Raw genomic sequence first — 14,771 nt, 5'->3', positions numbered from 1 at the left:
ATATTTCACAGTAAAATGCTAAAGGAAGGCCACTGAAGTTCTGCTGACAAAATGCATTCACAATTTACTTAATATCTGAAATATTACAAGGCTTCAAATGAACAGCAAGAATTTTTTTTCTGTTATTTTTTCCGTTGTTAAAATAATTAAATTCCCCTCAATTTCATGCACATGAATGAATAGTGATGATTCAAAGAGGTCATTCATTACTTACTGGGACCTGGCCATTTATAATGACCTCCTCTGCGAAGCGGACTTTCACCGGGTTGGACTTCAACTTGGCTTTTTTGGCTGCACTGATGAACGCAGACTTGGGTGACTGAAAAGGGCACAGAGAGTCATCCTCACATGTGTCCAGCCTTTGCCAAAATCCTAACCTTTCCTTTGTGTGGTCACTACATCAGTCACGGCCTGTAAAATCCCAACTCTTCCTTATTGTAACATTAATGAGATCTGAATACTTTCTGTGTCTTAGCACAATGGTAGTCCTGCTGGTAACCACCGCTGTCACGCTGTGGCACAGAGAGAGGAGCGCTCACAGTTTACATTATAAAAGCTCTTATTCTTGTTCTTTTGCCATCCAGTGGGATGATCAAGCTCCTCTCCTCTCTAAAGGGAGCGTTTCTTATCTTCTGTTCTTCTGATGCATCATTTAAACAGAGGAGTTCAAAAGAAAAAAAAGATTCACAGCAGCCAGAGCAAAGATTATTCATCACTAACATAAGACGTTTCTGTTGATCTCTGATCAAATGTATGGCCACTAAGGCCACTAAGCACTAAGGAGTTTTCAAAATGGACAAACACCGTATAATTATAACTTATAATTATAATAAAACTAAGAACTGTTGGCATTCAATGGCCCCATATTTCAAAGTGTAAATATTATTTTGAGCTTTGTCCATTTACACCATCCCTCCAGCCCAGTCTAACCCAGCATGTGTGTCTTGTCCACAGTGGTGGTGTCCTCTGATGTGAATACTGAGGAGGGAGGTTCAGCCAAGGTCTCTTTACTCCCTTAACTCACTCTTTACCCCACGAGTGTGTGTTTGGAGGGAGCTCCCAGTGTTTGGATTAAAGACCTTTGAAGTCAGCCAAGTGTGAAACGCTTCAGCATCCTAACAGCCGGAAACTATTTGCACCCCCAATTAGTGAGCTGAAAAGTTTTCTTTTTTTTCTACTGTCACTATTTCAGTGAGGGAGACAGTGCAGGGGACATCACAAAAGAAAGGCACCGTTGCATCATCCAATGGCCCTTGATTAGAAATGGGAGTGAAATGGATGGAGGTACTTACTGGGTATGGCTGCACCACAGTCAGCACGATAGACTCTTTGCAGCTTCTGCAGGAGGGAACACACGTGAGAAGGAAATACAGATCCCAACATCCTCTGAATAAAAGATGGCACATTACCACCATTTCTACATACGGTTAAGGTGGTTCTATCTTTACATAACAGATGCTATTAAAAAGTGATGTTAGGTTATGAAAAATGCATGAATGCTTCTTGTTTTTACCAACACGAGTTACTGTATACAGTATATGGGTCTGAGTTACAATGTAAGAAGCATTCCACTATATGTTGTCAATAGAGATTTGTGTAATATATTACATTACAATATACATTAATATATAATATTTATTTCACAACTCACAAAAACTTCTTAAAAAAATACTTTTTCATAAAATATTTCAGATTAATGGTTGTGTTTCTCCAGAGGACCGATCAACTTATGCATAACAATTTCCCATAAAAGTCCTGCTGCAGAACACTGTACATGTTGGTGAAAGAACAGAAGTAGTGAGAGGTCATCACTCCTGGGAACAGCCACTTTAAACCAACAGCATCCTGCTGTCATGGCTGAATGCACTCAGGGTCGAGGCAGTCGTGACAGACTGCCATCAGTGTCTGCCGCAGGTCACCTGAGGACTCTACTGTCACAGGCACAGGTGCGTATCAATCATTGATCCTCTGCTAACTTTAACCGATGAAATGGCAGGAGGGAAAATGACATTCTCTGTTTGGAGTGGAGGTAGCTAGAGTGCCAGCTGCTGGCTGTTAGGATGGCCCTGACAGCAGGGTCACTTCATGCACTCCACAGTGGATGACTGGGAGCTGGATGTTACCTGACCAGGTCGATGACCCTCTCTCTGGGTGCTGCACTGACGGCCTCATCGTTTATCATGACGATTTCGTCCCCGGGGATGAGCTTGCCCTCTGAAGGACCCCCTGCACAGGAAGCACAGTTGAGAGTGTGTCGCGTGTGTTGTGAAAGCCCTCATGTATACTAGATTGAAATCACAAACCATTTTAAATTCATGAATGCCAAATGCACTCACTGAATGAAGTGCATTTTAGCAGAGGATCTACCATATTAAAGAATATTTAGGTATTGGTATTCTGAGTTTGTTCTGGCAATTACAAAAGAACACCATCTCTGGTCATATGAGTAAATGCTTGCCACTTTTGATAATACCCCAATTCAGTGGCATTTTCACATCACTTTCACAAGAACGGTGCACTTAAGATACATCACTGTAAACTGCTGCACGCTTTGCATGAACTAAAACTTATAGTTCCTTCATGTCAAGGAAAGCATAACAAATATCCTAGCATACAATACTTCAGATATATCACACCATACAAGGCCTTCATATTAGTACATCAAGCATGTCAGCATATAGTCCTCGAGCTGTACGGGTCATGTTACCTGGGGTGACAGAGCGGACTACTACAGGCTTCTCACTTCCTGCCACAAAGCCAAATCCCAGCACAGGGTCCCGTCTCATCTCCACCTTCCGCGGGGCTGGAGGAGCGACTTTCTCCCCGTCCAGACGGACCTCCTCCAGTGAGCTGCTCTGGGAAACGTGACTGCAAGGGAGGAGGGGACAGCCACACTCCTTGTTTGATGGACGCACAAATATACATGTACTGTATGACCCCAAGGACCCCAGAAAACAGACAAATTGGCAAATGACCATTAACATTTGTATATTTTTTTCCATCAGAGATTGAGCTACGGTCATTTCTTTCAGAAAGCCAACCTAATTCGTCTTCAGCCTTGAATTAAATCACTATCATGTATACTGCCTTCTTCAGTTATTATAGAAATATTTTGCTGCCATAAGCCTGGACAGCATGGTGACCTGACACTAGTTAATTGTTGCCTGTTACAGTATTTCCTCCACCAGGGCTTTTCAGCGTGGACCACAGAAGAGCTCTGTGGTCGATATGCTATACCAGTGTTCCATTCCTGCTTCCTCTGCTTGCCTTCCAGTGTCTCTATGGTTCTTTATGCTCATTTCTACAGCGGCGCTCCGCGTGCGTCTCCCCACGATGCTCACATTGTTGGCTAATTAAAGCCGTGGGCAGGGTAGGCAGTGTGCAATTCACCATCACTTCTGACACATGCTCTCCTCCATGGTAAAGAGCTGCAATTAATCTTTCAAGGCATTCTCTGGGAGAACAAGGGTTAGTGCAGACAACGGGTGAAGTTAAAGTTACCATACAAACATCTGTGTCGCATTACAGTGTTAGGAAGGTGTTTCCATCAAAACATAGGGTCACTGTTCTTATTTTAATTAGACACACAGTGAGTTGTTGCACGTTGTGCATCTCTATTGACACTACATGTCACAACACTTGTTTTGGAAATGGAACCCTTTACTATGTCTGTCACGTAATATCCTGCTTAAAGTTTTCTGTAATAGTTGTGACAAGCACACCAGATTGCGTGCGATGGAAAGCATATGGACCTCTGCATCCAGGAAGTGTGCTGTCTTCTCCCTAGCCATGGCCACCTGCTAAACATGGCCAGCCTCCCAATGTGATGACAGCCATGGAGCTAATGGCCCCTAATCATCACCATTAGCTGGTAATGAATCCCCATTTTAAGCGGGGTTCTCTCCTTTCAGACTGCATTTTGTCAGTAAGACATTTCGCTTTCGGAATCTAATCAGCAGCCATTGTTAATTCATGTGGCACGTGCCACAAAAATCTCTTTCAAATTCAACTTTACATTACAAAGGTGTACAAGAGATAAACTTAGGATCATTCATTGTTAGACGAAGTGCAGATGAGTGAATTGTTATCTGTTACTCAAGCCTCAAACCGTCCCGCAGCATCTGCCGTTTTCTCATTGATTTGGCCGATCACATGACACGTCCCCATATCAATCAATATGTGGGCCAATAATCACCCTATAGCTCCCTTTTCATATCACATCAATCTAATCTGACGCTTCACTGCATTCTGCCTGTGTTGGCGTCCATTGGGCTGATGGACACGAGCTCCTACTTCACTAGTGTGTGAGATGAGTTTGAGACGGCCAGTAGGTGCTGTGGGCACTGGGTGCCCGCTGAAGGGACGGGAGAGGAGCAGTCCAGGGGGAGGTCATTCTCCTCTCATGCAAGCGCTGTGGAGCTGATGAAGGATTAGATAACCATAATTTTCCATGTGCCCAGCAGGGATGACCGCCACGGCGCCATTACAGCTGTTGATTATTGTTATTCCATCTGGTCACAGAGTTCTTTCAATAAAAATATACAAATGCGAAAACTGTCTCTCAAGGGTAACTCTTTCTGATGTCGGGGCAGGACCTTTGTGGACATGCTTGTGTCTTCTCTTACCACAAAGGATCGGGTTTACCAGGCTACTGGGCAGTCCATTCTTGGTTAGTGTGCTTCTGTCCACATGATGCTCTACTCCAACACAAACATTTGCATAGTGGCATGCACCTCAAGGTATTTCCTGCATGTGTATGATAGAGAAATGAAGTGTCCTCAGAATGCCATCCAACCACCTCTTCTCAGCCACCCCTATCCTCTTCAGTCTCTGATTTCTGCCTGAGATTAAGCCCACTGTTTCATATACCATGAATGTCTCTGGGCTGACTTGCAGTCAAAAGCATGCATCTCAGGTGAGATAGCACCAGATTTGAATAATTCACTCTCCTTGAGCTGTTGAGCCTAAAGGCTTGGCAGGTGGAAGGAAGTGTGCGGGCTGCCTCCTGTGACACCCTCCGCCTCCCACAATTCATGCACTTTTAAGGCTTCCTTAACCACACTTTAACCTTGTCTTCACATCTGCATCCCAGCATTTTAAAGCTTGGCAGTCTCTCTCTCTCTCTCTCTCTCTCTCTCTCTCTCTCTCACTCTCATACACACACACACAAATACTATCTCAATTCTGCAATTGTGCCAACATTTCACAGCAAATAAATAGAAGGCCCATCATCACACTAACACTACCAACATCAAACTAACTGAAACTAAACGTGACTGTTCAGTACCTCAGCACTCCCTAGACACTCTAACTGTGTTATTGTAGCCAGCATTATATATGCAATGTCACATAAGAGGTTAGTCATGTATTTCTGCCAAGGCCCTCTAATTCTTTATGGTCCAGCATAATAAAATATTGACACCAGAGTTTAAACATTAAAACTCAGAGTGGCAGCCCCTCATGCATTTTACACCAGGAGTATCGTCACTAGAATGGAGTGGCCTCACGTACAGCAGACACGCACAGGGTCCCTCAGTGTGAGCACGGCTCATATGGCCCTTTGTATACCAGTCAGCTTCTGTCTCTGCGCTCTGTGCATTTGTGAGATGTGGTGTTCAGTTCTTACGTAAGTGGTTGCTGTGGCTGCTGAGGCCACAACCCCTGTGCGGCGGAGTCCCACTTCCAACCCAATGCGAGCGATTCAAATGTAACCCTCTCCTCTCCTGCCACAGCCACTATCACCAAGGCAGAATGCTCAACTGCAGCAAGATTTGCCATAGCAACACAACAAAGCTTTGGAATCGGAGGCAGGGGTGGAAAAGCATGCCGGAGAATACAGCCACAAAAGATGCCTCTGTGCAGACTGTCATATTTTTAGAATCGGAGAAAATGAGCGCTACTCACACACAACTACTGGGGGAAGAAAGCAAAGAGAGAAAAGAGACGCAGCAGCTACAAAAGCCTCATCCTCCTACAGTGGCAGCATCCCTGCCCAAAGCAGCCTGAAGGCGCACTTGTTACACTGGGATCCCTCATTAGCATCCAGTGGAAGTGCTGCACGGAAGGCAAGAAAAACACTTCCCTTTACCTGCAGCCCGATGCCCAGAGTGTCCAGTCTCTCTCTCTCTCCTAGAGCCGGACCGCTGTGACACAGCAGCACCTCCTCTTATCTCCCGAGCAGCATTCTTTAAGAACTCTCAGTGAGATCAAAGCACCTGCTCCCCAGTGCCATCTCAGGGGGATGGGGTGGAGTGTTTTATATAGCAGCGCTCTCTGGCTATGCTATACCTCCCTGCTCCTCCTGGGAGATTTGGGCAGCGCGAGGGTGTGAGACGGAGCACAGGCTGCCTGCTCGCCACAGAGCGGAGTGAGCAGCAGCAGCAGCAGCAGTAGAAAGGGTGAGAGGGGAGGAGAGGGAGCATCAGTATGCTGGATGCACAGATGGAGAATTGGGGGGGGGGGGGGGGTCGGGGGTGGGGTGGGGGAGCGAGAGCTGGGTAACGTGTCTGGGATAATCACGGGTTGGGATAAAAAGAGCCTCCCGAACATCTGCATGGGAGCCCATCCGCAGCCTACTCACTTGATGAAGCAATCTCTGCCCTCTCTACTGGACGCCATGTCCCAGCCATTGGGGGCTCCCTGAGAGGGACTCCAGCTGCCAGAGGGGGGTGGCCAGCCTGACGCCTTGGTCCTGTGGCTGCTGTGGGGAAAAACACAACACCACAACATCACATTCATCAGCAAACATCAACATCAGAAAGCTTGCATTCTGTCACAGCTACTGTTACAACTGCAGAGTTATGCAATAATCACAGAGCAGTTATATGGTTTGTGTGGATACAGCGTCATACAAGTAGTCTGCCATCAGAGTTTAATCACTGGGTACAGAGTGAATTAATTTTTCAATCTTGACACGCCACCATAATTGTTATGCTTCACTCTTGTGCTCTCAGTGCCATGAAATTGGTTGTTAGTAGATTCCCTAGAAGGCACTTTTAATTCAGATATTCTTTATTCAAGATGATGTCAAATGCAGTTTAAAGATATACAAAAATAACCATAGGCCTTAACCTCCCCTATCTAACAGAAGAATATTCATTTTGTGGTGAGCCTCCAGACGACACACTTGTCTAGATAAAAGATTGATTCAGATTCATTAGTACTGACTGGTGCTCTTCTGGCTTTGATGAAGCCCTGTCCATTTCTTCAGTGTAGGTGTTAAAGTGCTTCTTTCAGAGCGGGCTGCCTATAATTGTGGGGCTCTGTCAGTGTGAATGGCCTCCTCATCATGTCTTGCTTAACCATCCCCACCTCTTCCTCAGCCCTTCCTCCTCCTTCTCTTGCCTTCTATTTTTAAAAGGGAGCCTTGTCACTTGAAAGGAATGCCTGCTATCTAACTAAGCTCTGAGCATCTATTATTCAAAGCAGATCTGATAGTTATGTATCCTCTGCTATAATGTCATGCTTATGTGTCCACTAGGGTCCATATGAGTACATATGTGATGCACACAGTTTGTGAGGTAAATGCCTGAGCTTCTCTGCACTTAGCCCAATGCTGATGTGACCCAGTTGCCTCCATTGGGCATTCATTACATTAGTCTCATTAAAACTTTAAAAAGAAAGACAAAAAAACAACAACAACAGTTTGTATACCAGAGATGCAGAGATAGTGACTGATTACATAGCTCAACAAGAAATGTGTGCATGAATTCTCACTGTGGGCAAAATTAACGTGAGAGTTCAAGATCCTAGTTCATCCATTAGTCTGTCATTTGCCTATTGTAGTTGATGAGTAAGTTGGCAATAAAACAGTGTGTGACAGAGCTTTGTAAAATTTTGTAACAGACTTTTGTTAATGCCACAGACATGTAGTTTGTGAAATCAGTCATGATGTACAGAATGTATGTATTTATGTGGAAACAGTATTGTTCTGAATAGACAAACAAGCGAGTGACTGAGGCAGACTGAAGATCTGTTAAGTATATGAGAGGAGCTCTGTACTCACAGTTTCAGTTGATGGGCCCTCAGAAAAGTGAAATGAATGCCCCAAACACTGCTCAAAGTCCATATTCCCACTCAGAGTAAAAACAGAACAGAGGCGCCTGTAGAATGTCGATCTTTGACGCGTTGTTACAGTATGTCTCTTTGGCCCCTGACGGTGGGTGTGCTGGTCTTGACTAAAGCCCAGAGGAGAGGGCCCGGAGACACAGCCTCACAGTGAAACTGAGCCTCCTCAGCAGCCATCAATAAATGATGCTGCCTCTGTCATGTGGGCCTGACTAACACACGGTGCACTGTTCATAGACAGCTGACCAAGAGCGCAGGCCATACACACTGTCATACTCCTCATCGTTTATGCTCGAAGGTGTCAATTGGACTGAAAATCATATTTGGGGATTCATTTCTATAAAAAATCAGTGTTTGTCTGTGTTTATGCTATGTGTAAGAGCCAGAACATTGCACAAGATTCAGTAAACAGAATGAATAAATAAAGCACACCACCTGCTAGAAGCTCCAATATTTCATTTTATGGATCAGGCTTGGATAATTGCTAATTCTATTACATCTAGTGACATCATAAATGTAGCATGCCAATTACAAACACTCAAAACCTATGATGTTGGATAAATGAGAAAGCCCATCAGCAATGCCTTGATAAAATAAACAGGAGTAAATTGGAGGCTTCTGCCTAATGCCACACTGGTCTCTGTTGCTATGGCAATAAAGGTCAGAGGAGTTGAAGTACTTTATCTGAGTGGAAATTACAGAGGGTCATCCTGTCTCATTCCTCATGGAGCACTGCTACATATTGACCTGCACATGTCACGATAATGTATTTCACCTTCACCAATAAATGAAAAGCAGATATATTTTTGTCAAAATATAGTCCTACATGCCTGAACTATATGGCAAGTACTGTAATTACGGGTAAAACTGAGGAAGTGTATGTGACCGATATTTGCTCAGGAGAGCATGAAAACCTCCCACTTCCCATACCCCTCTCTTCTGCTGACCTCATTGAAAAGTGATCAATGTTTTATTTCCCCAAATATGTAATTACTTAAGCTTCCCTCAGTGGCCACTACAGAGACCACACAGTTGTCACATTCCAGCACATGAACACGATCCTCGGGGCTGAGTAAATAATTCACCCCACCAATCTCAAGAGGAGGTGAAATGAAACCCAGGCGGCCACCCTAGCTTAGCTCACTAGTTATCAGTCCACACAAGCCAGCCTGCTGGACAGCCATTTGTTGTCTTCCCACACAGCTTACTGAGGAACAGGGACATGCAAATCCCCACTCGCTTAATGAAACCCATTCCTCTGAAACATGCTTTATCGGTTCCATACTATAATAAAGCTTGGCCTTATATCAGTCATACAGAAATGAGGACTAGTCTGAGTCTGGTAGGAATGAAGACTGTGTTAGGATCTAGCCTGAGCACTTTGGATTTTTGAATACAGCTGTATTAAATTGTCATGCTTCTGTCACACTATGAGAGTGGTAACATGTCTGTCATAGTAGGCAGGCCACATTAGCATCCCTGTCATGAAAGGCAAGACCACGTCTGGCTACCACTCGTGTCATGGAAGGCAGACCAACTATAGCTACTCTGAAACAGCCTTTTCAGCTAACAGCGATGTGTAGAATATGAATTGCTGATGATCATGTGGTATGTGATGATGATGATGATGAAGATGACAGAAGTACAAGAGAGGCGGAGAGCCCTGGTGACTCTGCCCACTCACATGTGCCCGTGCTCCGCGCCCATGACAGCGCTGGTGAGAAGACAGGTTGGTGGACAAGATTATGTAACAGAAAATCTTTATGAAAATTTAATATACAGAAACATGCTTAATGACCATCTCAGGAGATGGCCCCAGTCGACTAGAAAAGTACAGAAAGTGCTGGAGCATCGATGTGAAGCCACTCTCGACTTCATGCACCACAGAGCCTCTCAGCTTAGCAAAACAAACTCCTCTCCTTTCCTGGGTGTTTGGGGAAACTGTTCACTGTTTGCGCCCTGGAATTCCAACCTTCATTAAAAAGCTTCTGATGTCACATACAATCCCAGCATTCAGAACCAAATCTATCTCACGCCACTATTAAATATGACTACGAGTAATGCCGCCATTCCGTCATTTTATGAATGTAAATATGTTTTCCTGTGACTCTTGACATACACTGCCATATCTCACAGCTGCGTATGGTGCGCTTCATGAAAGTAGAATAAAATGATGCTGTCTTGTCATTCTCACATTATCAAGAGGATATGCAGCCATAGGCCATGTGTATACAGTCTATTTGGAGCAGACAATGTGCCATATAGAGATGAGCTTCCGTGCCGTTTAGATTATTTTGCATAACAATAAACATACTGCTTACTTTGCATTCCTCTAAGAACACGCTACACAGCTACTTTTTCAATCTTTTTTACCTTTTTACATTTTTAATGGGATACATATTCATTATGCATTCTGTGTCTCTGTCTTAGTGAGTGCTATGCAGTGGTAAAATGTGGATTATGCCGCGTGTTCCCCCTGCGGACGTTCTCTTCTCCTACACGGACTCAGAGGGCCTGTTGCTGTCCGATCTCCGGCTGCTCCTCCTGTTCGCCTCAGCGCTGCCCACTACTCCCTGTCCTGTGCTGCCCATATGGACGTCTGATCCGCCACCCATCTTGTCAGAGCTGTCCCACCTCCAGCAGCCCTGGTGAGCGATGCGCCGCGGCGTCAGAGCCTCAACAAACCCCCATCTCAGCACTCCACGGCACCACAGCAGTTCCGGGAAATAACTGGGCACTGCACCAATTATAACGCAATAACACCCACCAACACGGCCATCAATACACCTCACAGCACTGGTCACACACAGCTAATAAAACTGGCCCACCAGCGACACCACAGTACTGCTTGTGTGTGTACACTATGTTCAGTTTGAATCCAAATGACCACAGAGTACGCACATAATTACATCTGCTTCTGTCAGGTTAATTTGGGTTTAAAACATCACACACACACAGAGACACACACACACAGAAAGAGAGAGAGAGAGAAAGAGAGGGAGAGAGAGAGAGAGCTGTTTGTCTTATTTTAATTTCGTAGTCAATTCTCTCTACTCAGGAAAATCTGTCTTCCACCCACCTAAGACATTTGGTAAGGCACTCCATTAAAGAGCCTGTTCAGTCCCCCCGCATGCCTCCTCCTCATGCTAGCTGATTCCAAGCAGAACACTGCTCTATTGTTAAGCCCAATATACCTTGTATAGAGCACCACAAAGGCAGCAACAGCACACTGATTAATGTTACCCCTTCATTACATGATGTCCATAACTTGATGTCCATAATATGAAATAGGTCTAATGTGAGAGTTGATGTGGCGATGGCTATAACAGAGCTGAAGGACACATAAGTATTAGCTCTAATGGCCATGTTCATAGTTGGCATGGTTGTAAATGTACAGACAGCCACAATGGCTTTCAGTAACTACAGCACTTGTCCATTGACAAACCACTGAATGCCATAAACCCTCTTCTCCCTTTTGCCCTTATAACGTTAATAGCAAACATAAAACACCCTCTATTGTGTTACTGCCCTACAGGCAAGGGACCTGCTCCTCTGAATGCTTTTTCACCTTATTATACCACAGTATTTTTTCTGTGGCCTGGCTTTGAAAGATTGGGATGAATACTGGCCTGCAACCTTTCTTTTGCTCCTGCCACCTGGGGCTCCGGAGCATCCATTCTACTCTGGACAATGTCTAACCCTGAGTGGCTTCTGCTTCAAAAGGAGACACACTTTTTATCTTAAAGTCTTCTTGTACCCTAATGAACAATTAGGTTAACAAAATTGCCTCTACCACAAAGGCAGGCTGTGAATATGAACTGAACACATCTACCATCCAATATACAGTAAGAATGGCAGAACTGTGTCAGAACCGCAGGCACATTAAGTTTCAAGTATCCAGTGAAAGAGTTTCTTGCTTATGAAGCATTTTAGTTTATACCTTCTGGTTTGTACCTTTCGTTTATAACCTTCTAGTTCTAAAAACATAATTTTCAGCTTGCATACTTTTCATTCAAAGCTTGTGTTACTTTATACATCCATTTCAGAGAAAGGACTCAGCCAAAGAGCTACACAGATTCATGAATTAAATATGCCCCTTCCATTTTTCTATGAAGTGCTTCTTTTTATACACATTTTCACAAACAAGATGCTGAAGTCTGTCTAACTTTAAGCAGGGTACATGTTGCATAGGGCAGCACTGCAGTATTTTAGATACCCAAAAATAATACAGAAAGATGTTACTCTCATATAAGAGGCACGTTGGAATATTATGTGTTCTGTGTCATGAAGGCCATACAATATATACAGCAGTTTGTATCACAAGGACAATACTGGAATGAGAGCAACTATAAAAGGAAGGTTCCTGATGATCCAAAAGATAGCACAGTGAAGATAAAAGGATGTTCACCTGAAGGGTTTTAGCCAAACACAGGGGAAATGATAGCAGAGGACAGACAAAGAGGCTTTACATGCCCAGTATACAGTATGCCACACAGAGAAGACAGAAGCATGATTAAATTTAGTGCTCACAAATGCTCAGTGCAGTCATCCATTTGGAAAATGAGCAAATGCATGTGGGCTTGTTCTCATTAGTGTGTCCTTACTTGTGCTTCTGCAGGATGCTCCTGAAATATACAGCCTACATCATTTCATTCCCAGAGCTGCTCACAAACTGCCAATGTCAGACTAACATTTTAAGAGCTCAGCCTGTTCCCTGAATTTGTCTTTACTAGGACCATTGGCTTAAAAGCAAATGACAGATTCAACAGACTACAGGGCAACAGTGCATGTATTTGCTTCTCTATAGTGGGCAGCAGCCCCAGACCTCTTCTTGCAGATAACCCATAGCCTTAAACCACTCAACGCATTTCAGTGTATGAATGTGGTATTTTTGGAATACACCATCATATTCAGTAATATAGTAAGTGTTAATAGGGCACTTCCAATGGGAATAGAGTTGTAGATGACTCAGACCACAAGCGGAGTATTAAAATGATACCAGAGGGGATAAATATACATACTACAGTCTTTTCTCTTTTACAACTGTTCCACTGAATCACTGATTCAGAAAAGTAGCACAGTAAGAACCCATGCCACTAGGAGAAAAGTCTGGGGTCTGTGTTTGTCTTTGGTGTACTATGCCTTTCCTATGGGCATTACAACTCCATAGGCTGCTCTTCAGCCACTGCTCATTTGAATGGACCAGATGTCATCTCAGATTGATGTCATCTTAATCCAGTGTCATCATGATTTGTAAATAATGTTCAAAATATTCGGGTTAAAACCCACCCTATCCATATGGTGTTGGTGAGTGGTTGCTCTGGATAAACAATATTCTGATTTGAAATTGACCATAGCAAAATGTTGGCTTGGCATACAAATCAAATGAAGCATTCCCAAACCAATGCTTTTAGGGAATTGTTGACACAATATATTGAAAGCATATGTGCACAATTGTTTGTAATTCCTCTGCAAACAAGAGCTGGCAATAGTCCCAACATGCCTGAAATTAAACATCACATAATTCAATCTACTGATTTGAGTAATATGTATTATAAAACTGGAGGTGCATCAGATTTAGCACTGCTCCATGTTTTGTGCTTAAATCAAATATTTGTGACATCAGTGGCAACATGAGATAGCAAACATTCTAAAAGTGATGACTGTGCCTGTACCTTTCAACTGGATTGGAGTGAAAGGGTACACACACGCACACACACACACACACACACACACACACACACACACACACAAATTGCATATTTTTCGAATCTACAGTCAGAACTCAGTAGCAGACCTGCTGACAATGAGCTGGTATGATCAGGGAATCAGTCCGTTAGGATTCATAACAGGGTTCAAATCAAGAAAGTCAGTCAACCCAATATGTGAAAGCGGTGCTCAGTAGGGTGCAATATTAAGCTTACTTGGAAATATTGTGCACAGATCATACCAAGAACTGTGAACTGATTCTGCACAATGTCAAGAACTTCTCTCTATGATCTTATGGCAATAGCAAAGAACAAGTCATTCTCTGTCTTTGTGAATGTTTAGATATGTTTCCTCTCTACCTCTTTCTGACATTTACTCACTCTGTTCTCACAGACATGTCATTGTGCCCATTGCCCTTATACTTTAATATTCAAAAAAAATCATAATTTAATTTCTTAATTTCTCAAATAAATGCAATATCTGCTAAAGCAGGCCACTGCAAATAATTTAAGACACAAAATTCATGTTCGTATTGCTTCTTCAAAAAATATCTAATGCAGATTTATCAAGTCAGACACATGTGTTCAAATCATCCTTCCGTGCTCTATCAACCTTTCGGTGTTCTGCAGTATTTCATATTTAAAATATCAAAGGGGATTTAAGGATTCAAAATAAATAAAAATTGTACAGCAATAATATAGCCCACCAAACACATGTAAAGACAAAATGAGTTTTAGACAAATTATGATTACTAAGAGAACACATCATTAAGTTTTATGAGTACTTCTCTTCCCCTTCCTCCTTGCCTTTCCCTCTCTCTCTCTCTCACTCCCTCTCTCTCTCTCTTTCTCTCTCTCTCTCTCTCTTTCTTCCTCTTGCCTACATGATCACATGTGACAGCACAAGGAATAAGTTATCATCTTCAACACTCAGCCTCTGCTTAGCTTTTTTTTCCACGAGCTGCTTGAAACGATTTCATGTAAATCCTCCTTGCT

The 14,771-nt window shown here is 43.4% G+C and overlaps 1 protein-coding gene across 6 annotated transcripts in view; it reads right to left on the bottom strand.

Annotated features, from left to right (window-relative positions):
• Positions 1-14,771, bottom strand: part of frmpd4 (FERM and PDZ domain containing 4) — a 40,528-nt gene that overhangs the window by 8,055 nt on the left and 17,702 nt on the right. For 4 of the 6 annotated variants that reach the window (XM_042084174.1, XM_042084173.1, XM_042084172.1 and 1 more), the window contains 5 exons: positions 6,581-6,700; positions 2,708-2,868; positions 2,124-2,226; positions 1,293-1,338; positions 215-319 (listed from right to left, as the gene is read on the bottom strand). In XM_042084174.1, coding sequence (XP_041940108.1) covers positions 215-319; positions 1,293-1,338; positions 2,124-2,226; positions 2,708-2,868; positions 6,581-6,700 — 535 coding nt within the window. Of the gene's footprint in view, positions 1-214; positions 320-1,292; positions 1,339-2,123; positions 2,227-2,707; positions 2,869-5,904; positions 6,273-6,580; positions 6,701-14,771 lie in introns of those variants that run through there. The other 2 variants (XM_042084176.1, XM_042084177.1) reach the window with 2 other exon arrangements.

This window comes from Alosa sapidissima, chromosome 2, assembly GCF_018492685.1.
Source record: "Alosa sapidissima isolate fAloSap1 chromosome 2, fAloSap1.pri, whole genome shotgun sequence".
In the NCBI taxonomy this organism is placed as follows: Eukaryota; Metazoa; Chordata; class Actinopteri; order Clupeiformes; family Clupeidae; genus Alosa; species Alosa sapidissima.
The sequence above is the reverse complement of the archived record's forward strand: the minus strand, read 5'-3'. Positions and strand labels throughout refer to the sequence as shown.